Below are 18,641 nucleotides of genomic sequence, written 5' to 3'. Positions count from 1 at the left end.
ATCAAACAGGGAGTTAGAAGGGTTAAAAGAAGCTATGAGATATCCTTGACTAGCAGGGTTAAGGAGAATCCCAAGGTATTTTGTATATATATTATGGGCAAGAGGGTAGCTAGGGAAAACTCCAGGGTAAAGGAAAGAGGTGTGGAGGCAGAGAAAATAGGTGAGATCCTTAAGGAGTACTTTACATCAGTATTCACCAGAGAGAGATATGAGGGATGTTGAGGTTAGGCATGGTGTGTGAATACTCTCAGCCAGGTTAACATAATGAAGGAGGAAGTGTTGGGTGTCTTGAACTATATTAAGGTAGACAAGTCCCCAGGACCAGATGGGATCTATCTCGGGATATTGTGGGAGGCAAGGAAGAAAATAACTGGGGCCTTAATAGGTATCTTTGCATCCTCTTTGGCCTCAGGCGAGGTTCCAGAGGACTGGAGAATGACCAGTGTTGTTCCTTTGCTTAAGGAGGGAACCAGAGATAATTCAGTCTGGTAAGACTGACGTCAGTGATCTGGTAGCTATTGGAGAGGATACTTAGAGGTAGGATTTCTTCACTTTGCAAGTGAATGGACTTGTTAGTGAGAGGCACCATGAGTCTGTGTGCAGAAGTTGAAACCTCACCAACTTGATTGAGATTTTGAGGAGGTGACAAGAATAATTGATGAGGGAAGGATAGAGCATATTGTCTACATGGACTTTAGATTAGATTACTTACAGTGTGGAAACAGGCCCTTCGGCCCAACAAGTCCACACCGACCCACCGAAGTGCAACCCACCCATACCCCTACATTTACCCCTTATCTAACACTACGGGCAATTTAGCATGGCCAATTCACCTCACCTGCACATTTTTGGACTGTGGGAAGAAACCGGAGCACCCGGAGGAAACCCACGCAGACACGGGGAGAACGTGCAAACTCCACACAGTCAGTCGCCTGAGGCAGGAACTGAACCCGGGTCTCTGGCGCTGTGAGGCAGCAGTGCTAACCACTGTGCCACCATGCCGCCCAAAGTAAGGCACTTGGTAAGATGCCTCCTGGCAGGCTGGTACAAAAAGTAGAGTCTCATGTGATCCAGGGTGAGCTGGCTAGATGGATACAAAACTGACTTGATCATAGAAAATAGAGTAGTAGTGTTGGAAAGGTACTTTTCAGAATGGAGATCAATTGCTAGTGGTGTTCTACACTGATCAGTGCAGGGACGTTTGTTATTTTTAATATATATAAATGATCTGTCAGAAAATCTGAGTGGTCTGATTACTGGATGGAACCCAAGGTGGCAGAGTTGCAGATGGTGAGGAGGTTTGTCAAAGGATACAGCAGGAGATAGATAGATTGCAGATTCGGGTGGAGAGATAGCAGGAGTTTAATTCGAACAAAGCAAGGTGATGCGTTTTGGAGGATCACATTCAGATGCAAATTAAACAAAAATTGACAGAACCCTTAGGAGCATTGACACATAGAAGGATCTGGGTGTCCAGGTCCGCAGATCCTTGGACGTGGCAACATAGGTGGGTAAAGTGGCATAGAGCACATTTACCTTCATCGGGCAGGACATTGAATATAAAAGTTGACAAGTGATGTTACCAGTGATGTATAAAATTTTAGTTAGGCCACATTTGGAATATTTGGCGCAGTTCTGGTCACCACACCACCAGAGAATGTGTATGCTTTGGAGAGGGTGCAGAGAATGTTTACCAGGATGTTACCTGGTTTTAGTTTGGAGGAGAGGTTGGATGAACTCAGATTGTTTTCACTGGAAAGACCGGGGCTGTGGGGCAATCTGATAGAGGTCTACAAATTATTTAAAAATCACACAACACCAGGTTATAGTCCAACAGGTTTATTTGGAAGCACTAGTTTCAGAGTGCTGCTCTTTCATCAGCTACCTGATGAAGGAGCAGGGCTGCGAAAGCTAGTGCTTCCAAATTGACCTGTTGGACTATAATCTGGTGTTGTGTGATTTTTAACTTTGTCCACCCCAGTCTAACACCAGCTCCTCCACTTCATGGCTACAAAATTATGAGAAACATAGACAGGGTGGATAGCCAGAAGCTTTGTAAACTACAAGAGAGAACTGTTTAGGGTGAGAGGGGCCAAGTTTAGGGGAGAAGTGCAGAGAAAATGTTTCACAGAGTGTGGTGGATGCCAGGCATGCACTATCAGTGGACGTTATGGAAACCAGTATGTTTACAACATTTAAGGTGTATCTTGGTAAGCATATGAACAGGAGGCAAGCAGAGGGAAGGGGAAACTGCATGTGGGCAATAAGTAGTGGGTCTAAATATTGATTAGGAATCAACACAGGCTTGTTGAGCCAAAGGGCTTGTTCCTGTGTTGTTTGTATTGTAGTATACCTTAACTAATCATTGTATGAAAGGGTTTTCTTGAATCACTTTTGCTTTGTTTGTACATTTCCTTAAATCCATGCCCCCTTGCATTTGTTTTACTTTTATTAGTAGGAACAGCTTCTCTCTATCTTCTCTACCTTCTCGTGATTTTGAAAACATCTGTCAAATCAGTCTCCTACTCTCCAACAAGCAAAACATTCCAAAAACAGAGAATGATTGAAGAATTCTGAAATGATCTAGGTACTGTTGTGTACAAGTAACAAGTTAGTATGCAGGTTCAGAAAGTAATTAAGGCTAGTAGATATCCTTTATTAAAAGAGGAGCTGAACATAAAAGTAAGATTCATGGTTCAGTTAGAGGACATTAGTGAGATGGCATTTCATATGCTTTGTATAGGTTTGGTTTCCTTATTCAAGGAAGGATGTAAATATGTTGGCGCTATTTCAGAGGAGGTTTACTGGATCAATAGGTGGAATGAGTAGGCTGCCTTATGAGGAAAGGTTGAAAAACCAGGATTTGTTTACTCTGGACTGTAGAAAAGTAAGGGATAACTTGATTGAAGTAGATGAGATCCTGAATGGCCTTGACAAGACAAACATGAAAATTATGGTTCTAGATATAGGTGAATCCAGAACTAGGAAGCACTGTTTTAAAATGAGAACAGCGATGAGGAGAAATTTCTGACAGGTGTGTAAGGCTTTGGAATTCTCTGTCGCAGAACATAGTGGAAGCAGAGCTATTGAATATGTTTTCAAGCCATGGTAAATTAATTCCTTTTCCTAACAAAAAGCTAAGGTTATCAGGGGAGCCAATGGGAAAACACAACAGATCTGTCATCAACTTACTGAATGGGGGAGCAGGCTCAAGGGTCTGAGTGGCCAACTCAGTTCCTAATTCTAATGGTCTTACATTGTGAATAGGACATAAGAATGTTATAGAAAGCTATAGATAGGCTGAGTGACAGGAAAAAAATCTGGCAAATGGAGTATAATGTGGGAAAATTTGAAATTGTTGATTTAAGAATTAACTTTTAAACCGTGAAAGGTTGCAAAGTTTGGATGGAGAGGGAGAAATAAAAGCAAAGAACTGTGTTTTTATTTCATATTTCCAGCGATCAAAGTGCTGGAGAAATGCAACAGATTTGGCAGCATCTGTAGAGAGAAAAAAAGGGGTTCTGATGAAGTGTCACTGGACTCACAACATCCTGTTATTCTCTTTTGTAACTCCTTCAGAGCAATTGCATCCATTCTACACTCTGGTGACCAAATATATGCACAATACTTCTGCTGTGGCCTTATCACAGTTCTATACTGCTCCGAAATGACTTTTGCTCTTATAATCTATGCATTATTGTTAAAAGCAAGCATCTTGTAAGCCTCTTAACTGCCCTATTAACCTAGCCTGCCACCTTCAGGGGTCTGTGGGCAAGCACCCCAAAATCCAAATGAGCTTCCTAGTGTTTTTCCATTCATTGAGAACTCCCCTTTTCTTCTTTCAAAGTGTATCACCTCACATTTATCAGCAATAAATTCATCTCCACTGATTTGCCCATCCGACCAATCTGAATATATCCAGATTGGTAACTTACCTCCTTTGTCTTCACTGTAAATAACTGGAAAAATCTTGTGTTATCTGCAAGCTTACTTATCATCAATCCCTTTCCCTGCACCTCCCTCAACCTTGCCACATTCGTATCTACGTCATTGATCAACATCACAAACAATACAGTATCCACACTGACCCCTGTAGTAAGCCACTGCACACCAAGCTCCAGTCTCTTTCTAATTTTTTCTAATTTATTCCTATGATCTGTAATGCTGAACTTTTTATTACTTTAGTTTTCTATATTTTTTCCTAAGAATTTGTATTTAAGCATCTGTACCTATGTACCTTTTGTACCTAAGATGATATTTTAAGTGGTAACTTATAAACTTTTCACTGTACTCAAATTAGTTCAGTGAAAAGTTTATTTATGACATTAAAGCTAATTCTAAGATTCTAAATCTCTCACACCATCTTCCACCACCACGCTGCCTCCTCTCGCTAAGCCAATGTTGGATTCAATTTGTCAAGTTACCTTGGATCCCCTAACCTTCATTATCTGTCTTCCATGTGGGACTTTGCCAAAGGCCTTGCTGAAATCGATATAAACTGCCCTACTCTCATTCAAATCTGGTCATCTCTCAAAATTGCACTAGATTTGTTAAGCATGACCTCCCAAGCTAACTATCACTGATCAAACGCTGCTTTTCTAAATAGAGACTAAATTACTCTTTCACAATTTTCTCCATCAGTTTCCTTACTACTCAGATGAGACTCACTGGTCTGTAGTTCTCTGGTCTATCTCTACCACACTTCTTGTAAAATGGAACCATATCAGCTGTCCTCCAGTCCTCTGGCACCTCCCCATGGCTACAGACAATATTAAAATTTGATTCAGGGCCACTGTGATTTCTTCCATCGTCTCCCACAGCAACTTGGGATACAGCACATCTGGAACTGGGAATTTGCACACTTTTTAAAATCCACCACAACCGGCAATCCCTCCTCACTGCCTATGTCAATCTGCCCAAGAACTTCACTGTACATCTTTTCTAATTATATACTTGCATCCTCCTTCTCCTGAGTAAAGACAGATGTGAAGTAGAGTGCAAAATGTCCCCCAGATTCATGCGAATATTGCCTCTTTAGTCCCTAATAGGCTCTACTCATTCCCTGGTTATTCTTAGCCTTGTATAATATCATAGGATTCTCCCTAACCGTGCCCACCAGCATTTTCTCATGCCCTTTCTTTCTTTCCTAATTGCTTTCTTGCGCTTCCCCTTTGCTTCCTCCCATACTCCTCTAGGGCCTCTATCATTTTGTTCCCTTTGAATCTGTTATACGAACAGTCGGCTCTGATATAATGCATAGCCCCGTTGTCGTGCAATCTCATGTAATAAGAAAATCGTGCAATAGCCACACCATTTAAACTAATGGGGCCAGAATCACATTGTAGCCAATGCAGGTAAGGAAAGTTCATGTTCTGCAAATAACAGTCTAAATTCTTTAATCGCGTTAAGGTCAATTCATTCTGAGGGAACGTGTTACAGCAGAACGAAATGTATTCCTTTTCCTTTTCATCAGTTCTGAATATTCATAGACATTTATGGTTTTCTGGGCTTGTTACTCCTACAATTCAGCTTAATGGGAACATGTCAGCCCTACATCCTCCTCCTCCATACCTTTTTTGAACACCTTCTACTTGAGATTTCTTTAGTAGCTGTTCCCAGTCTATTTTGGACAGATCTTACCTTATTTTAATTAAATCTGCTTGACCCCTATCCAAGTCTTTTTTTTGCAGATCATCTTTCTCCTTTTCCATAAGTGTTCTGGTCACTACAACCAAAATGCACCCCCACTGTCACCTCGAACACCTATCTGGCATTATTTTCCAGAATTAGGTCCAACACTTTAGACCCATAAAAAGCTATAGTTGACATATAAATCTGCCCCTTTCGATCCTTTATACTGTGATTAATCCAATTAAAAAATGTTATAAAAAGTTGAAATTCCTCAATATAATTGATAAATAATCAATTCACCTAAGGTGTGTACGATTAATAATTACCCTATTACTATTCTTGCACACTTAAGGAAAATTGATTACATATCTGCTCTTCAATTGCCTGCTAACTGTTTGAGAGTCTATAATGCATTCCAAACAGTGTGACCGTCACCATTTTATTCCTAAGTTTTCCCCACAAAGCCTCATTTGATAAACCTTCCAACATATTACTTCTCCTAATTGCAGCAATTAATTTCATAAATTAATAATGCAACTGCAATTTTTTTTTGCACCTCGTCCCTCCCTCAACTATGTCTATGTGATGGTAACAACATGACAGCTTCATTGTCACATTAACTCATCTGATTTATCACCTCACCTTACTCCCTTGAGAAATCACATGGCTGAACTGACTCTGCTTTGCTTCCTTTTCTAAGTTATGCTGTGTCACTACTGAACTAATGCCCATGCTGAACTCGTTTTACATCCTGCCAACAGCACTTGCAAACCTTTCCATAAGGATGTCAGTCCCACTCTGACTCAGGTATAGACAGTCCCAATGGTTACCGGTCCCACTTTTCCCAGAAACAGTCCCATTGATCCAGGAACCTAAATCCCTCCTTCATGCACTAACTCCTGAGCCATTCACTTACTCTATTCTCCTATTTCTTGTTATGCTTGCTAGTCCATGGCACCAACAGTAATTCTGAGACTACAACCTTTGAGGTCCTGCTTCTTAATCAACTGCTTAGCTCCCTGAACTCTTGATGCAACACCTCATCCCTTGTTCTGATATTTAGTTGGTACCAATGGGTACCACAACCTCTGTCTTATCACCCTCCCCCTTCAGAGTAGACTGGAGCCACTCAGTGGAATCCCTGACTAGGGAAACAGCATATCTTTCGGGAATCACATTTGCGGTCACCATTTATGTTACACCTTCCACTGTAATCAATATTAAGAATGGATCTCCTCTTTAAAACTGGAAATGGGAATTTGGAAATTTTCCAAATTTTTTTTTATAATTTGTTCATGGGATATAGGTGTCAAGATGGGATACATCCTAGAGTTCTGAGAGAGGTGGCTGATGAAATAGCAGATGCATTGGTTGAGATCTTTCAAAAGTCACTGGAGTCAGGGAAAGTCCCGGATGATTGGAAGATCGCTGTTGTAACCCCCTTGTTCAAGAAAGGATCAAGACAAAAGATGGAAAATTATAGACCAATTAGCCTAACCTCAATTGTTGGTAAAATTCTAGAATCCATCATTAAGGATGAGGTTTCTAAATTCTTGGAAGAGCAGAGTCTGATTAGAACAAGTCAACATGGATTTAGTAAGGGGAGGTCGGGTCTGACAAACCTGTTGGAATTCTTTGAAGAGGTGACAAGTAGGTTAGACCAGGGAAACCCAGTGGATGTGGTCTATCTAGACTTCCAAAAGGCCTTTGAAAAGGTGTCACACGGGAGGCTGCTGAGCAAGATGAGGGCCCATGGTGTTCAAGGTGAGCTACTGGTATGGATTGAGGATTGGCTGTCTGACAGAAGGCAGAGAGTTGGGATAAAAGGTTCTTTTTTGGAATGGCGGTGACGAGCGGTGTCCCACAGGGTTCAGTGTTGGGGCCCCAGCTGTTGACATTATATATTAATGATCTGGATGAAGGGACTGGGGGCATTCTAGCGAAGTTTGCCGATGATATGAAGTTAGGTGGACAGGCAGGTAGTACTGAGGAAGTGGGGAGGCTGCAGAAGGATCTCAACAGTTTGGGAGAGTGGTCCAGGAAATGGCTGATGGAATTCAACGTGAGCAAATGTGAGGTCTTGCACTTTAGAAAAAAGAATAAAAACATAGACTACTTTCTAAATGGTCAGAAAATTCATAAAGCCAAAGTACAAAGGGATCTGGGAATGCTAGTTGAGGATTCTCTAAAGGTAAACATGCAAGTTGAGTCTGTGATTAAGAAAGCAAATGCAATGTTGTCATCTCAAGAGCGTTGGAATATAAAAACACCGTTGTTCTACTGAGACTTTGTAAAGCTCTGGTTAGGCCCTATTTGGAGTACTGTGTCCAGTTTTGGTCCCCACACCTCAGGAAGGACATACTGGCATTGGAGTGTGTCCAGCGGAGATTCACACAGATGATCCCTGGAATAGTTGGTCTAACATACGAGGAACGGCTGAGGATCCTGGGATTGTATTCATTGGAGTTTAGAAGATTGAGGGGAGAGGAGACGAGGACCTGTGGACACAGCCTTAGAATTAGAGGGGGTCAATTCAGAACAGAAATGCGGAGACATTTCTTCAGCCAGAGAGTGGTAGGCCTATGGATTTCATTGCCGCAGAGTACAGTGGAGGCCTGGAAGCTAAATGCCTTCAAGGCAGATATTGATAAATTCTTGATGTCACAAAGAATTAAGGGCTACGGGAAGAATGCTGGTAAGTGGAGTTGAAATGCCCATCAGCCATGATTGAATGGCGGAGTGGACTCGATGGGCCGAATGGCCTTACTTCCACTCCTATGTCTTATGGTCTTATGGTCTTACTAACGAGGACAGCATTTATTGCCTTTCTCTAATTATCCATAAGTCATTTAAGACTCAACTAATCATACCGTCTGGAATCATGTGAGGGTCAAACAAGGTAACAATGGGAGATATCCTTCCTTAAAGAATATTAGTAAACCAAAAATGCTTTCATAACAATAGATAGCAGTTAAATGGTTGTCATAGAGCTAGCTTTTTATCCCAAGTTTTTATTGAAATCTAACTTCACCACCTGCCATGTTGGGATTTGATGCCAAATCCCCAGAATATTAACCTGGGAGTTCTCAATTTTACTAATACAATGGCATTACAACTATGCCAATGCCTCAGACACATATCTACCAGAGTGAGATACGCTGAAATCAAACCTTCAAGATTGAAACAGAGATTCCAAATTTAGGTATTTTACCTCCACAAGTAAATAAAGTGGAGTAGAGGCAAAGAAAACTGCAGAAACTGGAATCCAAAGTAGACAAGCTGGATGAGTACAGCAAATCAGGCAGGTGGAGAAGTTGGCATTTCGGGTATAATCCTTCTTCAGGAATGGTGGGGGGAGCAGTTGTAGGTGGAGAGAGGGATGGAGTGGTGAGGTAGTGATAGGTGAATACAGATGGTAGGTACAACCTGGTTGTTTGACAGGAGGAATGAATCTGGTTGGTAGTTGGAAGGAGGGGTCAGTCAGAAGATTGGGAGAGAGGAGACGGTGTTGCAAAAGGGAGTTGTGGGATGGGTCAGAAGGTTATTTGAAATTGCAGAACTCAATGTTGAGTCCTCCTGGCAGCAAGCTGCCCACATGGAAGGTGAGGTGTTTTTCTTCCAATTTACTGTCTGATTCACTGTGGTAATAAAGGAGATTGAGGATGGACATGTTGAAGAGGGAATGGGAAAGGGAACTGAAATGGGCAGTGACTGGGAGGTCAGGCTTGTCCTGTCTGGCCCAGCTAGGATGCATTGAGAAATGTACCCTTAGTTTATGTTTGGTGTCACTGGTGTAGAGAAGGTCACGTTGGGACCACTGGATACAGCAAACAAGGTTGGAGGAGAGGCAGGTGAACCTCTGTCTCACCTGGAGGAACTGCTTGAGGCCCTGGGTGGAGGTGAGGGAAGTGGTGTGCCAGCATTTTTTGCATCATTTACAGTTGCAGGGGAAAATTGGGGTTATGGGGGGGGGGGGGATGGGGGGGGGATGGAGAGGGGGTTGGTGGCAAGAGTGGCGTGAACCAATGAGTGGCAAAGGGAAGGCAGCGGGAGGGGTGGGGAGGGAAAGATGTTCTTGGTCGTGGGGTCAAGTTGGAGTTGCAGAAGTGTTTGAGGATGATACATTGAATGTGTAGACTAAGGGGTTGAAAGTGAGGATAATGGGGAACCTGTCTTTATTATGTTTGGATGGGGTGGAATTTAGAGCAATGGAGCAGGGAATGGAAGAGGTATGCAGGAGTGGAGCAACCATATCAACTGGCTCCATATTTTCTTCTCTGTACATCTATTGTCAGTTAAGAAGTAGGCCAGTGAGTCTGCTCTGCCATTCAGTAAGATCTGAATGGCTGATCTGGTCATCCTCAACTCCACACTCTTGCCTTTTCCACATAACCCTCAATTACCATATTGATTAGGAATCTATCAAATCCCTGAATGTACTTGATGACCCATCCTCAGTCTTCTAAAGTGCCGAATGCCATAAATTCACTATCCTCAGAAGACAATTCTTCCTCATCTAGGTCTTAAACTGGCAACCTTTCATTCTAATATTATGTCCTTTAGTCCTGGATTCTCCCATAAGGAGAAACAACTTTTCCACATTCACTAAGAATCTTGTTTCAATCTTGTTTCATTCTTATAAACCTCAGTAAGTACAAATCCAAAGTACTGAACATCCTTACATAGTGGGGCGGCATGGTGGCTATGGGGGAAGTAAGGTGGCTCAGTGGTTAGCACTGCTGCCTCACAGTGCCAGGGACCCGGATTCAATTTCCACCTCAGACTGTCTGTGTGGCGTTTGCACGTTCTCCCAGTGTCTGCATGGGTTTCCTCCAGGTGCTCCAGTTTCCTCCCACAATCCAAAAATGTGCAGGTTAAGTGAATTGGCCATTCTATTTAACCCTCAGTTAGGGGTAAATATAGGGTTTGGGTGGGTTACTCTTTGGAGGGTCGGTGTGGATATGTTGGGCTGAAGGGCCTGTTTCCATACAGCAGAAAATCTTTAAAAAAAACTTAAAGACAATGCGTCCATCAGCTAACTTCAATGCCAATATAGCTTTCCTTAGAAAAGTGTCACAAAGCATGGAAACAGACCCTTCAGTCCAATTTGCTCATGTCAATCAGGTCTCCCAAACTTAACTAGACCCATTTGCCTGCATTGACCTTGGTTATTTATTTTACCTGTGCCCCTCATGATTTTAAAAACCTCTATGAGGTCACCCCTCAGCCTATCCAGCCTTTCCTTATTAACTCAAACCCTCCAGTGATTATAACAAAACCTCCCCACCTTTATACTATATTCCATTTGAAATAGAAACTGCATTCTATTTATTTTTCCTATTACCTGTGGAATGCTAGCCTTTTGTGATTTATTCATCCCAATAAATGTACTCCAAGCTCATAACCATCTCCATTAATTGTTCATCACAACAGGTATTCTGTAATCTATGTATGATTGCTATGTCTCATTCTGATATAAATGCTATTTTGTTGGTTGGTCACTACAGACATGTCTGAGAATAATGAAGATTGTAATTACTTTCATTGCAGTATTTTAATATCGGAATCTAACTTCAAAATTCACTTTCTTAGGGATGTCTAACACAGAGGTTGTAAATGCTATTGGACGTGGTTATCGCATGCCACGTCCTGAAGAATGCCCACAAGAGCTGTATGATGTCATGAAGGATTGTTGGAAAAGTAAAGCTGAAGATCGGCCAACCTTTGAATATCTCAAATCGCTTCTTGAAGACTTTTATACAGCCACAGAAGGTCAATACCAACAACAGCCATAGAACAATTTAAAATGAAAGGTCAATCAAATCAATAACTAGCATCAACTGTTAAATGGCATGAAAGTATATATGTATACACCAAATGTATTTTGTCACAATTTCATGTAAAGAAGTCACTAACTGATGCTTAATTACCTAAATAACTGGAACATTCAATTGTACCAAATATTCCACATCATCACAAGCATGTTCAGTGTCTAAATTAATAGATCAAAAATAGATAAAAATAACCCAGCTATTTTCACTCACAAAATGTAACTCGAATAGAATAGTAGTGGCAAATCATTTCCTAACTGGGGGTGTAAGAGGAGTCGAGGAAGGGGGAGTGGGAAGGTGGGAGGTGGTGGTGGTGGTGGTGGCAGAGGGTGTGGTGATATAGACGTTCTTGTCCTGAATCACTACATAGTGTTTTTATCTCAATTTAATACTTTATGGATACAGTTATACTGTAGTGGTGTCTCAAAGCTGGCCTCGCTTGACAGTGATATACAATCATCAAATCTGCTTGGAGACTGCTCAGTACAGCTGCATTGGGAAATTATTCATGTTAGTAGTTACAAAAAACTACTTAATCCAAGCAATTCTGGTCAGTGGATCCATATATATGAACGCGAATGGATTTTCTGCCCACTCAATAAATAAATACAGTTCAAGCAAAATACATCAATGGGACCATCATTTGAAACATTAAATTATTATTAGTGGGTTCACAACTGTTTGTTAACTATCATTTTCACCATTTCACCTACATTGTTTGAGCATTTGGGGAGTTGCTTATGTAATAATTTTCATTGATGTTAAATCTGACCAAAGTCAAATACAATTTTTATTTTACAAGACTAAGATTATATTCCACAGTGAATTAGTGGTTTGATCATAATTAGCAGGCATGTGGAAAGTTGTGTAGACCAGTTGTTTATTACTATACTCTTGATTTTTCGTTAGCTCTTGTAACATTTAATTTCTTTCAAAACAAATCTATTCAGTGATATTGCTTTTTACTGAATCCAGTGGTAATACTTCAAAATGTAGTTCACTAAGATCCCAACTCAAAAGAGCAAATTTGAACCAAAACTCCATGAACCTGTTCCACATTCCAAAATGGGAAACATTATCGATGACACACATTGTATTCAAACAAATCATGATTATTCAACTTTCAATTCGTGGGAGTTTCCAGAAGTGACTAACTTTGACAGATGATGTCCAAAGATGTGCAGGTTAGGCGAATTGGCCATGCTAAAATTCCCTGTAGTGTTAGGTGCATTCGTCAGGGGTAAATGTTGGGGTGGGATGCTCTTCGGAGGGTTGGTGTGGACTTGATGGGCCGAAGGACCTGTTTCCACACTGTAGGGAATCTAATCTAATCATGAAGAGGGACATTTTCTGGTCAATGTGTAAATGATATTTTATTCCATATATTTTGTATAATAAAATTTGAGAAGCTGTTTTAATGGAACACTTAGCAGATGTGTATGCTACTTGTAAAATGTGCAATAATTTGCTTGATACTTTTCTGTTTTCCCATTGTGTGGGAAGAAATATACAGTAAGTTATGAATTTGTAATATGAACATTTTGAATAAAGGCAAATATTTTACGAAAGTATTTCAATATTTCCTTTGCAAAGTACAATTTTCCAAGATTTTTTTTTGAAGACAAAGAATAAGGAGGCTCAAATCTAAAAATGAAGTTATTTGTTCAAAAAGCAGACCTCAATGAGTTGACCCAGTGACTGAAACAAAATTCTGACTGAAATGTTTAACAGACAATGCAATGATAACGGTATCAATCTACGACCAGATTTTGTCATGACAATTGGACCAACTATTGACATAAGAAGGCAGAACTAATCAATGCACATAAATTTTTCAAAATACTTTGGTATGCAAGATTGATGTAACAGATCAGCTTTTAAACCTTTTTCATAGACTAAAGACGGTGAGCACACATTTTCTCGAGTGGATATTCCTGCATAAAGCAAACGCAAAACCCTTGTTCTTTTCCAACATTTGTTTCGCCAAAACAAACTAATAGAGGAATCTCTCACCTGAAATAGCTGAACGTGGTTAAGTAGAGGTTCACTAATGATGTCCAGCACTTTTCATGACTCCTTAGATTGTAAAGCAGTCCTCGTATATATGAGAGTCATGGACAAATTTCAGACTTGGGCTGATGTATGGTATGAAAGTAACTTGCCACTTAATTGCTCAGCAAGGATTATCTTCAAAAGGGAGAACCCAACTATCTTCCTTGGACATACAGTGATATTACTATGACAATGGGCTTCCATTGATCATTAAATGGCTAGTGCAGTTCAATTTAATACTGTAGCTACAATAGCCAGTTAGAGATTAGGAATTCTGAGGTGAATAACTCCCCTCCTGACTGGCTATTAATTGCCTGCCATCTACAATCCGGAGTTTGATAGAATACACTCTACTTGCCTGGAAGAGTATATATCTCCAGCAACGTTCAAACTTGGCACCATTCAGACCAAAACAAATCACTTTCTGGATGCTCCAGAGATCACCTTGAACAGTCAGACACAGTGGCAGCAGTGTTTACCACATTTAAAATATTCTACAGCAATTGATCAAGGCTCCTTTGACAGCATCCTCCAAACTTCTATCACCTAAAAAGGCAAGGGCAGCAGAAACCTGGGATGCAAAAACCTGCAAGTTTCCCTCCAAGCCATATATCATCCTGACTTGGAACTGTGTTGCCATTCCTTCATTGCTGCTTGCTTAATATCCTGGAATATCCTCAGCACATTGTCTGATGCAGGTACTCCCACCCTGTGCTTAGATTTTTTTTAGATTACTTGCAGTGTGGAAACAGGCCCTTCGGCCCAACAAGTCCACACCGACCCGCCGAAGCGCAACCCACCCATACCCCTACATTTACCCCTTACCTAACACTACGGGCAATTTAGCATGGCCAATTCACCTGACCCGCACATCTTTGGACTGTGGGAGGAAACTGGAGCACCCGGAGGAAACCCACGCCGACACGGGGAGAACGTGCAAACTCCACACAGTCAGTCGCCTGAGGTGGGAATTGAACCCAGGTCGCTGGCGCTGTGAGGCAGCAGTGCTAACCACTGTGCCACCGTGCCGCCCGTGCTGTGATATGATGGCTCAGTGGTCAGCACTGCTGCCTCACAGCACCAGGGACCCAGGTTTGATTCCAGCATTGGATGATTGTCTGTGTGAAGTTTGCACTTTCTCCCCGTGTCTGCATGGGTTTGCTCCGGTTTTCTCCCACAATCCAAAGATGTGCAGGTTAGTTGAATTGGCCATGCTAAATTGTCCATAGTGTTCAGGGATGTGTAGGTTAGGTGCATTAGTCAGGGTAAATGTGGAGTAATAGGGTAGGGGAATGGGACTGGCTCAGTTACTCTTTGAAAGGTCGGTATGGACTTGTTGGGCCACATGGCTCGTTTCCACACTGTAGGGATTCTATCCTACTACAAGAGGAGATGGCAGAGTAAAGTTGGCTGGGCAGGTGAAACAGAGTCCCAGGTTAAAGCACTGAGCACTTATATCTCACCATAACTGCAGATGGAGTTTAAACATTCAATTCCTAAATCAGATTTGAAATCTAGTCTTTGTTTCAGCCAATTGCTTTGTTACAATTAGGTAACTTTTGATTGTCAGAATATCACATCTGGTCCTTCCCCAAACGATATCTATCATCGTTCCTTCGTCCAGCAGATTGTGGATGAGTGCACCTCAAAAGGCCTAGCAAGCCAGTCAAAAAGAATAATTAGTAATGAGCAATAAATGTCCACATCCGACAAAAGAATAATATAAACCTACTTTGTCTCTTGGTTCAGCAAAACATTAGTCAGCTTCATTTTCAAAAGTCTTGATGGCATCACCGCTCATTATCTCAATAATCTTTGCTTCCTCCACAATCCTCTGCTATAACTATGCTTCCTAAATTCTGGTCTCTTAAGCATCTCCAGTTTAAATCTCATAGTCGCCAATTCTCCATCTGTTTAGACCCGAAGCCCTGGAATTCACTTCCTACACTTTGTCTCAAAGAAGGAAAGCAGAGAATCAGAATCTTCCTCCTTGAATAATTTTTCACTCATCTTCTTCCTTGATTAATTTTTTTTGTTCATCTGACTGACTGTGGCTTCTTATCATGTTTCTCTAAGTTCCTTTTACATAACATTTGTGTTTTATGTAAGAACTGAATGATCAACAGGTTTCTTTAAACATACGGCAACTGTCAAAATCTTCAATCTAATTTAAGCTAGATATCTAATTTCAAATGTTTGTTTCAAAATGCGAAATTTGCCAAAGCAAATTTATAAATTGAATGCTTAAGGTTTTCCAGCAATGCATATGCATAATGCAGCATGGTGGCTCATTATTACCTAATAGCGCCAGTGACCCAGGTTCAATTCCCACCTTGGACAACTGTCCGTATGGAGTTTGCACATTCTCCCCATGTCTGCATGGGTTTTCTTAGGGTGCTCTGGTTTGCTTCCACAATACAAAAGATGTTCAGATTATGCGAAATTGCCCTTAGTGTTCAGGGATGTATAGGTTAGGTGTATTAATATGGGATGAGTGCTGTAGGTTCCAAGTGGAGAGGGGGAAATGGATTCCGGTGAAAAACAGGAAAAGGAAAACCTGCCAGGCCTCTGAAGCCTTACAGCAAAGGGGGAAATGACAGCTGCATGGGGAGGACACGGGCAGCTCCTCAGTTGCTAAAGACAGGTGCAAGGAGGTCATCACCAGGAAAAGAGGCAGAGCATCACTGGGGAAAAGGAGGGAAGCATCTCCCAATTAGGAAAAGACAGACCCTCTGAGGGTACTGGTAAAGCTCCCCCCCCCCCCCGCCCAACCCAATGAGAACCAGAGGGTACTCACTGCCCCACATCTCCAGGCAACTAGAAACCACGAACTTCTGGTAGCCCCACTGTCAGACGTAGAACTGGCCTCTGCGGGCCCTGGTCTCAGTCTGATGGCACCAGAGCAGGGGACTGACCCCAGTGAGGAGCTGGACAGCCACCTCAGCACTGTGAGAGTCCAACAGTTCGCCTACACCACGGGGATGCAGACAGCCGTCCAAGAGACAGGTACATTGGTAAACGGACAATGGTAACCTCATAAACTGTAAAATGGGGGTTAAACTTGCCAGTATTAATGTACGTAGTGTTAAATCTTCTACATGATGCGTATTTACATTAGCCTTCCTAGCCAACGTTAAAGCCGATGTATTGTTTCTGCAGGAATGTGGGATACCACACCTCAGCAGCTACAGGAGATGGTCAAGCTTGTGGGCCCATGCGCTGACAGTTTGGTCGGGGGGCAACAATAGCCCCTCTTCTGGCCTGAGTACTCTGCTGCGAGGAGGCAACTTCACCATCTCCAAGGTTAAGGAGGTGGTGGGTGGGCGCCTCCTCGTTACTGATGTTATGTATAGAAAAGCTCCCCTGAGACTAATTAATGTGTTCGCCCCAGCAGGTAAGAGTGAGCGGTCATCTTGCAGCAGCTTCCATTGTTGCTGGCTATGTCCAGACCAATCATTCTGGCTGGAAGCTTCACGATGTCTTCAGCACCCCTGCAGATGGAGCACAGCATAGATACACATGGTCCCGGGCAGACGGGTCTATCCACTCAAGGATAGATTTCCTGTTTCTTTCCTGAATGTTCTCAATCAGATCCACCGACATCAAGCCTGTGTTCTTCACTTACTACTGGCTGATAGTCACCTACAGGATGAGCAGTGGGCTGGCAAAGAAACATGGAAACTGAACACAAAGTTGTTGACCCCAGGAAACATTGAGGAGCTCAAGAGAGATTATGCAGGTTGGAGAACTGTGAAGTCCCTCTTTGAGTCTCCAGCAGACTGGTGGGAAACAGTAAAAGGGAACATCACGAGGTTCTTCATTCTCAAAGGTGTTCAGGAGAGAGAGAGAGGCAAAGAAAACTCTCCAAACTTCAGAAAAGTATGTAGAACATCCTCCTGCTGCAGATGATGGGGGTTGATATCACGGAGGACCTCCAGGAGGTGAAGGGTCAGCAAGCATCGCTCTTTGCCTCAGAGGCCTCCAAAATAATCTTCCGGTCCAGGGTCCACCCCGCGGAACAGGACGAAAGTGGCCACATTTCTTCTTTCAGAAGGTACACAAAGAAAGCTCTGTGTTCAGCAGCCTGAAGGAAGAAGATGGCTTGGTAACGTCATCTCAGGCCAACATCATGAGGATTAGCAAATCCTGCTATGCCAGTCTGTATGACTCGAAGCCTACCGACAGAGCAGCCTCCCTGTAGTTCCTGTCCTCTATCATGTCTTAGATGACAGAACACGGGAGGGGCTGGACCAGTCGCTATTTCTGGATGAGCTGACCAAGGCCCTCGAGTCATTTGAAAAGAATCAAACTCCCAGAAGTGACGCCCAACCAGTTGAGTTCTATTCTGCTCTATGGGACTTGATTGGCCAGGACCTACAGGAGGTTTATGATAGTGTGCTTCTGGCAGGTACCATGTGCGAATCCATGAGGAAAGGCATCATCAACCTCACCTACAAGCAGAAGGGGGAGAGGGAGGAAATTAGAAATTGGCAACCAGTCTCACTACTAAGTGTGGATGACAAAATCTTGTCAACGGTCATTGCCAACCAGGTCAGGTCTGCTCTGGGATCGGTGATTCACCCTAACCAAACCTGCGCTGTATCAGGCAGGAAGATTGCTGAGAGTCTCACACTCCTCAGGGATACAATCACTTATATGCATGACAGGGGGGTGGACATCTGCCTCATCAGCCAGGATCAGGAGAAAGCTTTTGACAGGATATTGCACACGTGCATGAGAGATGTTCTCTCCAAAATAGGCTTTGGGGAGGGAATCTGCAATTGGATCCGACTGCTCTACACCAACATTGTCAGTGCAGTCTCAATCAATGGGTGGGAATCAGATAGCTTCCCAGTCAGATCTGGATTCAGGCAGGAGTCTCTCTCCTGCCTTGTTTGTGTGCTGCATAGAGCCATTTGCCAAGTCCATCAGGAAGGATGGGAACATGAGAGGGGTGACTATTCATGTCAGCGGGGGCCTACAGGTTAAGGCCTGGATGAGGTCACTGTTTTCTGCTCAGATCCACTGTCCGTGCACAGATTCATGTGCATCTGTGACCAGTTTCAATGGGCCTTGGGGGCCTAAACCTAGGCAAGAGCGAGGCAATGCTCTTTGGAAACTGGGCCA

General features: G+C 42.5%; 1 protein-coding gene across 2 annotated transcripts in view; it reads left to right on the top strand.

Annotated features, from left to right (window-relative positions):
• Positions 1–13,030, top strand: part of lyn (LYN proto-oncogene, Src family tyrosine kinase) — a 108,642-nt gene extending 95,612 nt beyond the window's left edge. For both annotated transcript variants that reach the window (XM_060823449.1, XM_060823445.1), the window contains exon 13: positions 11,224–13,030. In XM_060823449.1, coding sequence (XP_060679432.1) covers positions 11,224–11,426 — 203 coding nt within the window. In that variant the 3' untranslated portion in view covers positions 11,427–13,030. The remainder of the gene's footprint in view (positions 1–11,223) is intronic.
• Positions 13,031–18,641: the final 5,611 nt, after the last annotated feature.

Source organism: Hemiscyllium ocellatum, chromosome 4 (genome assembly GCF_020745735.1).
Source record: "Hemiscyllium ocellatum isolate sHemOce1 chromosome 4, sHemOce1.pat.X.cur, whole genome shotgun sequence".
Lineage (NCBI taxonomy): Eukaryota > Metazoa > Chordata > Chondrichthyes > Orectolobiformes > Hemiscylliidae > Hemiscyllium > Hemiscyllium ocellatum.
The sequence above is the reverse complement of the archived record's forward strand: the minus strand, read 5'-3'. Positions and strand labels throughout refer to the sequence as shown.